General features: G+C 33.8%; 1 protein-coding gene across 8 annotated transcripts in view; it reads right to left on the bottom strand.

Moving 5' to 3' along the window:
- Positions 1-15406, bottom strand: part of PCLO (piccolo presynaptic cytomatrix protein) — a 407515-nt gene that overhangs the window by 100411 nt on the left and 291698 nt on the right. For all 8 annotated transcript variants that reach the window (XR_014300995.1, XM_082692496.1, XM_082692497.1 and 5 more), the window contains exon 10: positions 9971-10096. Coding sequence is in view for 7 of the 8 variants with exons in the window: in XM_082692496.1 (XP_082548622.1) it covers positions 9971-10096 (126 nt within the window). In the remaining variant the exon portion in view is untranslated. The remainder of the gene's footprint in view (positions 1-9970; positions 10097-15406) is intronic.

The raw sequence follows: 15406 nt of genomic DNA, 5'->3' as shown, positions 1-15406 counted from the left end.
TTATCTAAGCATGTGCAGGTATAAGGGCCAAAGAATTCAATCTTAACGTAGCAAGTATTTTTTTTTTACCATCAAAGATCTCCAAAGTGAAAGTAAACATGCTCTCTTTGCCATCTATGTAAAACACAATGTCAAACACTGTATTTAATATTTCTGGTACATTATTTCTAAATCTTATTATTATTATCTCAATTTCCTTACTGAGAACACCAAGGTACTAAAAGTTGAACAACATATCCAGGCAGTTAAGTACAACAGCTAAATTTAAATTCTGACCTGTCTGACTTAAAACACATTCTCTCAATATGTGGGACATGTGAAAACATTAGCTGATGAAGATCTATTATGAATATTGAAGATAGTTCAGCATTCTTGCTTCCAAAACAACCACTCCAATTCTCTCTCTCTCTCTCTCTCTCTCTCACACACACACACACACACACACACTAAAATGTAGCCTGTTATGGCATACTGACTAGACAAATCCAGAAATTTAAGAATCAGTATCACTTGAACATACATAAACATTTCAAGGTATGCTACCCTTGTTAATAAAGGCAAGCAAATTATGGTAGGGATTATTACACTTACCAAAAAATGTACAAAACAGGGTAATTCTTTAGTTTTCTTGATATCGCTACCAGAAATATTATAAATCGAACATACATTTCCTCTGATTAATTTCAAAGTAAGTGGATAAAAAATGATAAATATATTTCTTTGTCCTGGCAACACGCTAGTCATCAATATCCTGACAAAGTAAGGAAGCTGTCACTGCCTCCTAAAAATAATACATCATAACCTACCAGTCCAGTTGCCTCAAGTTTGTTTTTTCTTCTTTCCATAAGATAGATTCCTAAATATTTATTAGGAAATCTTTGTATTAACATGAAATGTGATCTTTTGTCATGTGTACCTGACACACTAGCTTGTAGGAATTTTGAGAAATCTCATACTAATGACCAATCCGTACCTGGTAATCCCCCAGGACCAAGAACAAGGAAGCTCACTCATCTGTGTGGTGTGTTTCTTGATCTCCAACCTTGATCACTGCCATGCCATCTGTAACATATGCCAAAAAAGCATAAGCAGAAATAGAGACTTTCTTGCCTAGGAACATTCTCCCTTAAGTTACATTGGAGTGTGTCTTCTAACAGTACTACTGGAGTTAACTCTCCAACCAGAGACTTCTTCATAACAAGGATTTCCAGAGGCCAACTTTTCACATCAAAACCGCCATTCCAAAAACAGCTAGCCTCAGCCTCACACCAACCACTGATTGTCAACCATAGAGCCAACAGCATTTTCTTGCCAGAAACCCTGTCAAATCATCTCTACAAAAAGCCAGCTAGTTGGATCAATATCACCCACACTGAAACAAGAGAAACTAAGAATTTAACAATATCCATGAATTAGAATTTATGTCACAGGCATATTTCCTCACAGAATGACATATGGATGAACAAAAGATGAGATCATTCTTCACAGGTATGATGACATGGGAGAATCTAATTTTCCCTATATCCCTGGCTAAATCAAAAGCAAGCAGTGGACATCAATGGTTGTAAACTTTTGCTCTCCTATTCTATGTACCTACTGGTTCATTAAAAGGGTCTTGAAGCTACATTTATATCTTAACGCTATATTCTTATCTTGGCTCTAAATGGCTTTCTAATCTTCCAAACCATTTTGATTTAATCATTAATAATAGTAATAATACAGATGCAAGTTACCTTCAAAATCAAATGTTTTTGGTTCACTGACTGTAAGATGTTTAGTTCTCATGGATTTACTGTTCTTTTATGGAAACTGTTGAAATTCTAAAAGTATCATGTCAGTAATGTATTTCACAATTAGGATACACAACACTAAAAAGAATTAGAAGAATGAGTTCAAGAACTTCAGTGGTTAAATGAAACTTAGAACCAATGGTATGCACATGAAGGATTACATTTGGCCCATTATATTTCCTTAACAAAATTTTATTTTATTTATATTTTCTACTCTGCCTTTTCTAGGGATATAGTATTGTTAAAAGTCGATATAAAATGATACAAAATTGTTTATAAGTTTAACAATTGCTATGTGTTAATTTTTTTTTTTTTTACTGTCCTAACTTATTTTATTGTAGTGATTCAAAATACAATGATTAAATCTCTAGGTAGGACAAGGGTCCAGTATTGTGAACGCACTTAAGACTCAAATAGACATGATTCAGTATAAAAAGATCTATTTTTTCTCAAGTTAATCTATTCCTTCAATACAATCACCATCAAATTTCCCACACAGATTTTCCTGAAAATTGATAAGAAGATTCTGAAATGTGGATGAAAAACTCATAGGTTAAAAATTGTCCCAAGACGGTTCTGAAGAACAGCAATATGGTACCTACCATATGTCAGGACTTATTATAAAGGTATCATAATTAAAACTGTGACAATGATGTTGGGATAGACAACAGACAAGTAGATTAGAACAAAGAGTCATAAAAGACCCACACATGTATAAAAAAATTCAATAATTGACAGATGGAGCATTGTGGATCAGTGGGAGTAATGACACACTATTCAATAAGTGGTACACACACAACTGATTATCTTTATTGAGGAGGGGGAAACCTAGAGTTTCTACTCAGACCACAGATAGAATAAAGCAACTTAATTCTCTATCAGGACATTATGTGAAAAGTGAGAAAAATTTTATGACTTTTAGAAAAAAATATAGAGCAATATTTTTAAGACTTTTGGGTAAGAACAATTTCCTAAACAATACAGAACATTTATGAAACTTAACAGAAACAAAAATGCTAAATTTGACCATATTAAAATTTCAATTTGTATAAAAACAAACAAAAAGACAAACAAAAAACACCAGCCACATACTAGGAGAAGACATCTACAGCCCACTTATTTGACAAAGGATTACCAGAATATATAAAGATTCCCTCAAATTCTATTTGAAACACATAAACTAATCCAGTTAAAGAATAAGCAAAAGAGCAGGCAAATGCAGATGAGAAAAACCCAAGAGTTAACAAAATTAATGAAATATTATCCTATTCAACATTATCAAAGGGAAGGTAAACAAAACAACAGACACCATTGCAAATTACATTTGAAAATGAAAATTCAGAGAAAGAGGACCACAGATGTAGAGAAAGAAGAAGACTCATTTATTACTCACAAATGTAAAAACAGTTTAACACTGTGGACTGCAACTCGGAAAAAACAACTACTGTTGAAAAAACCATACAACATTCTCCTATATTATTTAACAACATAGTCATTATAACCAGAAATTTAACTTGTAGAAGAAATTCCTCCACACGTGCATTAGGAGACTACTTCAAAAAATCAATTCTAGCATTGCTTGAAATAGTTTAAAAACCTCATAAATAACTTAAATAACCAGAGAATGTTTAAACTATAGTAGAGATGTACAATAATAGAATTCTGGCCCATAGTGAAAATAAATGAACTAGAGCCACATGTATCACTATGAATAAGTCGTATAAACTTCATATGACTAAGGGAAGTTGCAAAAATACATTAAGATATCATTTATATAAAGTTTTAGAAACAAGCAAGATACGAAACATTTATGAATACGTACATGAAACTGTGAAGAAAAGCAAGTGAAAGAGTAACCTCAAATTAGGTCTAATAATCTGGGACAGAAGGAGAAGTCTGGGACAAGAGAGGTGACTACAGGAGGCTTTAATTGACTTATGTATATCCCTTTCCCCTAAAAATATGAAACAAATATGGCAAGACGTTGATATAATAAATATGGCAGGTACATGGCTATCTGCTGTATTATTCTCCACAGCTTTTTTTAGACTCAGACATTTGTAATCAAAATTACAAGTCAGCACCCATAAGTGCTAAGTTGCGTACATGAAACCATGAAATGCTGAGAAGCTCCCCCAGCCCCACTCCCATCAGGGAAGGTGGAACAGAAAGGGTGGGATGTTAGAGAGGAGAAGGGAGTTGGGGGATATTGGAAGGGGAGGTGAACCATGAGAGACTATGGACTCTGAAAAACAATCTGAGGGTTGTGAAGGGGTGGGGGGTGGAAGGTACCAGGTGGTGGGTATTATAGAGGGCACGGATTGCATGGAGCACTGGGTGTGGTGCAAAAATAATGAATACTGTTATGCTGAAAATAAATAAAAAATAAATTAAAAAAAAAAAAAGAAAGTCTGGGATGTTGAGCTGGGCATTTCAAAAGACAAGAGGTGAAAACTGTGAATAAGCTGTGTGAGTCTCATAAGGTAAGTTTCCTGACTGGAGAGGGAGCTCAGACTAAGAAAGAACATGTCCTCCTTAATGAATCAGTGAACATCTCACCCTGACTTCTTGTGGTTACTGTGTAATTGGAGACATTTAACCACTGAGCCGTTCTGGTAAAATTCACAAGACTGAGAACAAAACACACTCACCATTTAAATGCAAATAAATCAGAAACATGGGTCAGGTGGCAAATATCTCCACATAGCACTTGCTATTTCGATTTGAGATTTTAACCTCTAATTTAAAACTCCTCTGTTTTGTGCCCATCACCCTCTGACAAAACTTTTGGACAAGAAAAGAACTGCCAGGGGAAAATCCTCTCCTCACGCTCTGTCACTGCGCGGAACGGTGTGCTGCATTTTCCAGGTATCATTATTTTTTTTGTTTATTTTATTTTATTTTTTTCTGTATCAGTAACAATCTAATACTGTCCCCTCCTCCCCCTTGGATCTTAATTAAAATTCTAAGCAAAGAAAAACTAAAAAAGAAAAACCAAAAAACAAAAACCCTAGAGTACATTTATGAGCAGTTAAGCTCAAAGTTATAAGAACCCAGAGGTAATGGTTTCTATTTTGTGCATTTTTTTTCCCTGAAAAGGTAATCAAAATGGTAATTAACCAACTGTAGAAGCTGTCTTAAATGTACATGGTTCTTTACAGATAGTAGCATGTGACCACCAGTATTATTATTTGCTTCACAAAATCCTGTGATGAGTAACATCTTAATATGTACACAACGTTTGTAATTAAAAATTAATTCTTCAACACTCATTTCTACATATAGTATTTGAAATCTCATTTTATTTGATACTTTTGGGCTCTGGGTATGCAGGAAACAAACCCCAGTGTTCAGGGACAAGAAAGATCCACGTACATGTGACATAGGCACAAATGGATGGAACGTAGAGAACTGACTCTGGTCTTTACCAGATTAAACAAAACAAAACAAAGTCTTTGCTTGTCATGAGGTATGGATAATTGTATTATGGGCTCCCCAAATCTGGACATGGTTGGTACTTTGATCTGAGAACAACATAAAGAGTTATTTTTAAGGAAAGCATTTTTTTTTTTAAAGCATGTCATGAATTCAAAAATTGTAATCATATCGAATAGGTTTCACTACATAAAACAGAGAAAAGAGAGTTTATTACAGAGGAAGCATCCAATTTTTTGAGGCCATTGGTTAAGGAGCTTATTATATTGAACCTGGTATTGATATTGTACTGTGAACAAGGTTGATAATCATTTCTCTAAACATAGAAATTTTAAATGGAAGTGTTAAGTTTTAAATATACATTCAAAGTCCATATATTCAAGTGTACTTTTAGATACTCAAATAGTTCAAAGAGAAGTAACAATATCAAAGGAGAAAATGAGATAATATCATATACCACTTAAAGCCCCAATATTGATGAGCAGTATACAGCCCCAATACTGTTGACCTGAAATTATTTAAAATTTTAATCTTAAAGCAAATAGCAAGAAATAGCACTTTAGAAACTTAGATTTGTAGTTTAGTTCCCGAGATGTTTTGTCTTCTTTTTTTCACCCCCAACAGAAAAAATGACCTTATGCATTAAAAGAAAGAAGGGAAGGTTGCAAAAAATCATTCTTGGAAAAAAAAAAATCATTCTTGGTCTGGTATTTGCTTAAGAATGTTTAGGAAGGCTACAGAGAAATAAGTTTTAAGATTTTGGAAGATTAGTTTCCCTCAAGTGTCTGACTGTGTAAGTTCTTTCAGAAAATCATTATAGAATTTTACAAAACTAAAAGATTGGCTCAGGATATTTTGATTCACACAATGTTCCCTAACTGCTTTTTTAATTTCAGGGGATGGCACAAGCCTCTATTATGAGTGTTTAAACACACATTTCTTGAGAATAGCCTAACGATTCTGCAATAATAATTTTTGCTAATTATCAGCATTCAGAAACACATCATTTTCGTACATTATTTAACAAGATAGACAACCTTGTTCAGAAAGATTTCTCAAAAAACAACGAATAAAAATCTCCAGGAAGTATAGCGGGGCTTTTTCCCCTTCATTGCATAAGTCAGTACTTTCAGAATTTTGGCTTATGAGCAGTAGAGAACCTACATGACTGGTCAGTATGTTTTAAATGCACAAATCCAGAGAATAAAAAGCTAGAGGAAACCTGGAAATACCTTTGCTTTTCCAAACATCAACACAGTCTGAATCCATGGCATTGAGCACAATGAGAGTGTAAGCATGTGAGACACTGAATCTGAAAAGCCTACTGTAGGAGAAAAAAACCAACTTAGAAAAAAACAGTAAAGATGACCAGTTTTTTGGGAAGAGCTTCATTGTATGGAGTGGGAAAAAAAATACAGTCTAAGAATTCTATGGTCAACCAAATGTTACGCATGTTTTCAATAGAGTAGAAGATAATTTTTTTTTAAGATTTTATTTATTTATTTGACAGAGAGAGATCACAAGTAGGCAGAGAGGCAGGCAGAGAGAGAGGGGGAAGCAGGCTCCCCACAGAGCAGAGAGCCCGACACGGGGCTCCATCCCAGGACCCTGAGACCATGACCCGAGCAGAAGGCAGAGGTTTAACCCACTGAGCCACCCAGGTGCCCCAAGTAGAAGATAATTTTAAACCATAACGGCTCAGTGTACATATTTTTGTATTTAGAAATGCAGAAAGATACACTTGGAAGACATCAAATCAATTCCTAAGTCTACCCGGAACTCATTCTACAGATGGAGATAAACAGTTACATACCCACAAACACATATTTTATCTATTTATTCATATACTTATGTTTTTTCCTTAGAAAAGAATTAGTTTCAAATATGACAAATTAACCATCTTTAATGCCTTCAATAAACAAAATTTTATGATGGTCATGAAAAATTTTAAATATTAAAAAAAAAATCCGCAAGTCTCCAGTGATATACACTGGGTATTGTTACAGTGACACCTCACCTCAGACATAAAAATCAGAGTTGTGTTTTAACCAATCTAGAGCTCTGAAATTTTTTGATGATCTATCAAAGATTAAAGATGAGGGGTTTAAGGATAGCATGAATAAAGCACATATTTAAAGACAAAACAAAAACTATGTAAATATAAATACACATACATAAACATATATATCCTGAAAATATACTGGTCAAACAAGGTGAGTCCCTGTGGATTCCCATTTGGACTGATGGCCTCCTAGTCAGCTCATCTTTGCATATAAAGGGAATGAATTTTATCATTTTAGCCTGGTGGCCCAGAACACAGGTATTGCCTTGTGGATGGCACAATATATTCCTTAAAATATTTAATGTTTCAAAAACAGGACCTCAATATTGAACCAAGAGAGTATCGTGAATCCAATAGAAAGAAAGGGTTTTATTAAAGACCTATTTCGTAAGAGTAAACAAAACAAAGCTAGAAATCATAAATCACAATGGGTGTGCATTTTACAAGAACTGGACTCCAACCAGAGGATCTGTGCTCACCGAAAGGCCTCGTTTGGCACTTTGGCAAATCTTTGGGGAGAATTACTAAATAAATAATTAAAACAAAATCTTAAATAATATGCATGTAGCTTTTAATGATTTCCCATTCAAACCAAATAGGCAGACTGTAAGACTACTACTTCCAAAAAGGATGAGAAATTTTGTGACAGTCTGAGCATGTAACATTCTAGGTTCATTTCAATTTTCTCTCTTGAATTAATTTGTTTTATATCTATTTTTTAAATTTAAATTTATGAACTTAAAAATGGCTACATAGGTTACCAAGTACAAAGAGTATCATTTCATAACAGTATGCTTCTTTCAAATTGTTTTTCAAATCATCCTGATTTGTAGTATTTCCCAATTTCGATGATGTAAATTTGGAGAAGGGTTTCTTTATTCAAGTTATCTTTGCAAAACCTTAACACAAACAGTTGCAATTTTTTATTTTAAAATAAAAATAGTATATACACTTCCTTCTGGAGTATGCTGTATGAAAATGATCATGTCACTCCCATTCTTAAAAATGGTCTCAACTTAAAAAAAAAAAATGGTCTCAATTCCTATTGCTTAAGTAGAGGGCAACACCTAAGGATTAGCATTAAGAGTGATAGGATTATAGTCACAGAAACTTCATACAGACTCCGAGTTCTGTTCATAATTGTTATATGTTGATTCATTGTCTTTACCTTCTTTTAGCTGTCTGGCTAACTCTCCTACCTTTTCCTGTTTTATGCATGATATTAGAATATTTTTAATGATATGATTTCACGGGCACCTGTGTGGCTCAGATGGTTAAACACTGGCCTACGGCTCAGGTCATGATCTCTGGTTCCTAGGATGGAGCCCCAGATCTGGCTCCCAGCTCAGCAGGAAGCCTGCTTCTCCCTCTCCTTCTGTCTCTCCCCCTGCTTGTGCTCTCTCTGTCTCTCTCAAATGGATAAATAGAATCTTAAAAATAATAATAACATGCTTTCAGTTACATATTAGGTAACGTCCTGGTAAAGTGGCATTCCGAGAGCCAACAAGCAAATAAACAAACAAAACAGGCCTAATTTCCACTTTGTAAATACTCCCACCATGACCAATTCAATCCATCAATGTGACATCATTGAAAGTGAAGTTGGGAAGAGCATATCTTAGTGAGTTGGTTGGCTCCAGTAGAGCACTGTGATGAATTGATAATGCCTCAAGTTTCAGAAAAGGACTGTGAATCATTTTAGCATGATTAAATGTTAAGCAATGGGCTGCATTTTATAAAACTATGAAATGACAGAAAAGCACTTTCCAAATAAGTATTTTGAGTAGAATAAAATATAGGTTAAGGTTATTTTATGATTAAAAAGTATTCATCATAAGCAATATCATTGAAAGCTTGTAAACTATATGTTAGAGTTTTGAAAATGTGAATGACATTTAATTAACAAGAGAAAATAATCATCATGCATTTTAAGAATCAACCATTTTATAACATTTGAAAGAAAGTGATTATATAGGTATAAATATTTTAATGGCCCTTTAGATATATCTGTAAAGTTCATTATTTTAAAATGCTTTTGATGTAATAAGGTGCATAGTATCTAGAAGCAGACCAAGAAACCTAGCCCAGGAGTTGGCAAATTTTTCCTGTAAAGAGCCAGACAGTATGTATTTTAGTCTTTACAGACAATTTAGTCTCTGTCATGAATACAGTTCTTTTATTATAGTGTGAAATACCCACGTTCAACATGTAAATTGATGATCCTGCCTGTGTTTCAATAAAACACTATTTACAGAAATGAGCAGCAGATAGATTTGGCCTGTGGGCTATTCATAGTTTGCTGACCTGACTTGAGTGTGTACTGAATCATCTGATATTTTATAGTTCTGATCTCAATATAATTTTTTTAGTGTTTATAAAAAATTAACCCAATGATGAAAGTTTTTTAAAAATAATATTGCCCAAGTCAACAATATTAACTCATTAGTATTTGTTAAACAAGGTAATCCCATAGCAAACCAATAGCCAAAAGGACAATGCAATTGAAAATAAGATGAATATAATTGTGAACACATTTTCTTTTATATTATTATACCAAAATTTCATAATTCATCATAAGGAGAGCAGTCTACCTAGACAGTAAAGAGGAAAATTTCACATGAAATTAAAATATATTTAATATGAGTACATTTATTTTAATTGACTATGAAATCCTTATCCTTACCTTCTATAAGTTTGCCTGTCTGTTCTGCACTTCCTCCAGGAAGAATTTTGGCAATATAGGCTCCAATTTCACCATTATGTCCAGGGATTTCTTTACCACCCACAATTCTAATTCCTAATCCATTACCTGTATTGAAAAATTAGCAAATTATTAGTCATGATTTAAAGGGACAGCAGTTTTCAAAAGTTCTAAGGTGCACATAAAGTGGGCTCTGGTACCCAGAAGCTATCTACAAATGAATATTGGGACTGGACACTAATAACAGAAAGGTATTATTCTGAATTCAGTAATAGTTGATATGAATAGGACATTCTGAGATTTTGGTAGCATCTATGATGAATCACCTGATACTAAAAAATAATTCTTTGAATTCAGCTATACCACCAATATAAGAAACAAATATCTTTGTCCATTTTTGACCAGATACTTTATAAAAACATTGTATGAAGATGTTCCCACTACAAGAAACTCCAAAGCATATAGTTCACTTATGAAATTGAGGAGCATTTCACTTAAAAAGACAGTAGTGGCTGTATACATTGAGAAGACACAATCCAAGCATATGACTGCAAATGATAAAATGAAAACACGATCATAACTTGTGAATTACTATTGACTTTTTAGCCTTAACTCATCAACTAACATTGTCTGTGCCTTAGCATGGCACTTATTGCAAGGCACAATAAAATTATTCTTGCCTGATGAACAACTTAGTGAACTTTTTTATTTCCTAGAACAGATTTTTCTGTAAATAGCCACATGGAAAAAAAGGTGGACAATGATTATTATGTGAAAACTAACTGAGACAGAATTAAGTTTATATTTTCTTTTTAACCAGCTAAAAATTAGCAAGTGTATATATGTAAAACACCAGATATACTTTTTTTTTTTTTTTACCATTGTCAAGGATATTTAAAAATAAAAGTACTAAAAGAAAGCAGAGTTATTCTTCTTAAATGAAGGTACAATTATTTCTTTAAATTACAGTTCTTTTTTTTATAAAGATTTTGATTTATTTATTTGACAGACAGAGATCACAAGTAGGCAGAGAGGCAGGCAGAGAGAGAGGAAGGGAAGCAGGCTCCCTGCTGAGCAGAGAGCCCGATGCGGGGCTCGATCCCAGGACCCTGGGATCATGACCTGGGCCGAAGGCAGCAGCATAACCCACTGAGCCACCCAGGCGCCCCTTTAAATTACAATTCTTGCCATTCACTGATTGAAGTACCATTTTCAACTCTTTCAAAATCTCTAAATTTTAAAAGTCACCTCCCTTATAGTTTCTGTTTCCTTCCCACTTTGCTCTTCAAAAGCAATCCCTGTAGTCAGCATCAACACAGTACAAACATCCAAAAATCAGTAACACTGGATTATGGAATCCTTCTGTCATCCACCTAGCATAGTTTGGTAAAACATCATTCTCAGGTTATAAGAGGGTTCTGAAGGAATTTCCTCTCCCATTTTCTTTCTCTTTTCCTTCTTTGTATTTACCCTCTTTTTTCTCTGTCCTTCCCTACTATTCACCTCCCTCCCTCTTTCTACCTTTTTTTTTTTTTTTTAGATTATATTTATTTATTTGACAGAGAGAGAGAGAGATCACAAGTAGGCAGAGAGGCAGGCAGAGAAAGAGAGGAAAGCGGGCTCCCTGCTGAGCAGAGAGCCCGATGAGGGGCTTGATCCCAGGACACTGGGACCACAATCTGAGCTGAAGCCAAAGGCAGAGGCTTAACACAGTGAACCACCCAGGCACCTCCCATCCCCACCTTTATTTTTTAATCAGGGTTAGTGTTCTGAAGATTTAGCCTCAAAATAAAAATTAAAAACAAACAAATAACTGTATGTTTCTAAGTTTCCTGCTGTTCTCAAGGGGTGAGAGCTTTCTCTGGCCCTACATGTGGATCTTTTCTGTTGCCAGTTTCTTGGTCCATTGCTACCGATATGAGAGATTAATTTGTGATTACTCATTGAATATAACTGGGTGAATACAGAATGTCATCTAGTACATGACCTGGTTTCAACTAAGTCTGCATAGAAACAGTTGATTTGTTAGACAGTAGGCTATAAGGATTCACCAGGACTGATCCTACAGTAAGACATTAGATACAAATAAAGGGTAGAAGATGAAGAAATGTTCCTAGCCACTCTTCATTCAATTAGTCTAGTCTATTTTTTATTGTGTGAAGGACATTTGGAAATTACATATTGAAGATTTTAAAATAGCTGGCCATAATTAAAGGGTTATTTCATGGAATTTATCTATAAAAAGTAAGAATAGTTTCTTAAATATTTGATTTCACTCTACATGACTGAATCACTCAGAGCTGTAATTTACCACTTGTTAAACTTCTCAAAAAACACACACAGACACTGAATTTCTAACGTGGTCAGTGTATACATATCATTTTAAGATGTAGTCAATTTCAGATCCTAAAAATCCGCAGATCCACATTTCTTGCGTGTATAGGCATATGTTCAAGATCATGGCTTACATCAAAATTTATCATAATGCTAGAGTATAGGAGGGACAGCAGGGTACAGCAAAGTGCTAAGGGAATTTGGTTTGAAATATTTCTTTTTAAGCTTAAAAGTGAGAGTGTAAACATAGCCCATGAAAAGCATAAGCTAGATGTTTAGGATCAGTTGTTACACCTTGTAAAGGTATAGCTAAAAGAGTATTTGTGGAACTCCAAATTCTCTTAATTGGTATACATGATTATTTTTAAAGGTTCACTTATAGTTCCACTCTTTTTAAAATTTTTTTATTTATTTAATTAATTTATTTTTATTATGTTCAGTCAGCTACTATATAGCACATAATTAGCCTCTGATGCAGTGTTTAATGACTCATTAGTTAAATACAGTTTCATTCTGTAGTCTTCAGAGTTAGATAGTTGGATCCTTAGTACCATTTGATTTTTGGTGACTGAGGATGCTCTAAAACCCTGTAATAAAGGATCAGTGGAAGTAAATTATAATTATATCCATCTTAATAAAGTAGCACAACACAATCTTATTTAATTTATAAAATACAGCCTCATACCACTGAATTCTAATACTCAAAGCACTTTCTAAATACATGTTATAAGCCTCAGTATCTTTGGTAAAATGAAAGTAATGTACAGTGATGACAATAGTGTGAGAAATGAAATTCACAGGTAAAGAAACCACTTCAAGAACACAGTAAATTTTTAAGAATTACTGTTGCTCTGGTTGATGCTAAGTTTTTCGTGTATACAACAAAGTAGCATAGAAATATTAAAATTTGTGATAAAAAAGAATGATAGAAAATAAAAAGACTCAGAAAGTATAACAGTTTTTTGCTTACTTTACAGGAATTACATGTATCCTAATTTGGACATAATGCATATAAAGCTAATTTACATGATTTCTAATTATTTAAACCTGGACATTTTGATATCATATTTCTATAGTTGCACTTTGATATTTTATGTTATAAATGCAGAAAAAATAAAAATACTTTTAATACTTCTATAAAAATATAACACCCCAACTCAAATCTAAATTGTAGTACTCAAGAAAAGATCTGGTAAATTCAAGAAGAAACATTAATTTTTAACTGAAATGCTTATATCTGAATGGTCCTTGATAATTGATGTTTATATCATCACTGTTTTTCGACTTTTGACCAATTTTTATCAACATAAATTCCTTTTGCCTCTCTGCTTATATTCTATCTAAAAACATTAATAAAATACTTCCTTAGATGCTTTGAAAATACAGTAGTTTTGTTCAAGTGAACAGTGCAGCTGGTTAGAAAGACCAGTAGTTACCAAAGAAACACAGAAGCTTTACTAAAAGATTGTCAAAGTTAAAATAATCTCACAGCATATAAGCAGTGATGTTGTTGAAGTCTTACTGAGAAGTCTAACTTTCAGAAATCCTTTAAAGTATGTAGAGAATATTTTTAAGAAAAGAGAAGTTCAGTGATGGATGTGGCAAAATCATTAAGAAAAGTATTACCTTAATGACCTTGGGATTATAATTTAAATGTACAGGTCTTTTTAAGTCCTTCTTATAATCATGCGGTAAATACACTATTATGTAGTCACTTTTAATATTCCAGGCCAGTGGCAACACAGGAGGCTCCTGAACTCACCTCGTCCCATGGACACACCGAATCTACAGCTACACGTGGAGCAATTCCCTCTGAAAAAAATCCAGAAACTAGCTGAGTGATTCCTACATACTGGGTCAATGAGAAAAACAAAAAACCACATAAAAACAGGTTCTGGCACACCTTCAACTACTGGGAGCCATTAAGAACAAAGAAGGCAGCTTGGACAATCACTAAGGTTTGAGAGAGAACCAAAAGCTCAGGCCAGACTGAATCATAATGTTTATCTCCTACATGAAACCACTGCATCAAGTCTAGGAGAGGTGACTGTTTTATCTAATGCTTAGAAACCGACACAGAGAGTCAGAACAATGGAAGTAACAGGGGAATATATTTCAAACAAGAGAACAAGATAAAACTCCAGAAAAGGACCTTAATGAAGGGGAGAGAAGTTATTTGATAAAAAGTTCAAAATAATAGTTATAATGATGCTCACTGAGGTTAGCAGAACAATGCATGAACAAAGTGAAAATTTCAACAAACAGAATATATTAGAAAGTACCAAATGGAAATCACAGAACAGAAGAATAAAATAAATTAACTTCAAAATTCATAGAGGGGTTCAATATCAGGCCAGAGAACTGGAAGAAACGGTGAGTTAACTTGAAAACAGAGCAGTAGAAGTCATTTAAGAAGAGGAGCAAAGAGGAAAAAGAATGAAAAGTGAAAATAGATTAAGAGATTCATGAGATACTATCAGAATGAAAGGCATCCTATAGAATGGAAAAAATTACAAATCATACTTCTAATAAGGCTTCAATATAAAAATATAAACTCATATATATAGAACTCATACAACTCAACAGCAAAAATCTGATTTAAAAATATGCAGAGAAACTAAATAAACATTTTTCCAAAAAGACCTACTAATAGCCAAAAGGTACATGAAAATGTGCTCAGCATCAGTAATCATCAGGGAAATGCAAACCAAAGCCAAAATGAGATATTACCACACATTTGTTAGAATGGTTATTATAAAAAATGTAAGAGATAACAAGTGTTGACAAAGATGTGGAGGAAAGGGAACCCTGGTGTGCTGCTGATAGGAATGTAAATTGGTTACAGCCACCATGGAAAACTGTGGAGCTTCTTCAAAAAGTTAAAAATAGAACTACTCTATGATCCAGCAATCCCAGTTCTGGTTATCTATCCAAAGGAAAAGAAATAGGAATTCAAAGAGATATCTGCACTACCATGTTCAGTACAGCCTTATTCACAATAGCCAAGATACGGAAATAACTCGAGTCCAGTGATGGGTGACTGGATAAAGAAAGTGTATATATGTGCATAAACACACAATGGAA

The sequence above is a fragment of the Mustela nivalis genome, assembly GCF_964662115.1.
Source record: "Mustela nivalis genome assembly, chromosome: 12".
Lineage (NCBI taxonomy): Eukaryota > Metazoa > Chordata > Mammalia > Carnivora > Mustelidae > Mustela > Mustela nivalis.
Note: the sequence above shows the minus strand (reverse complement) of the source record. Positions and strands in the feature narration are given on the sequence as shown.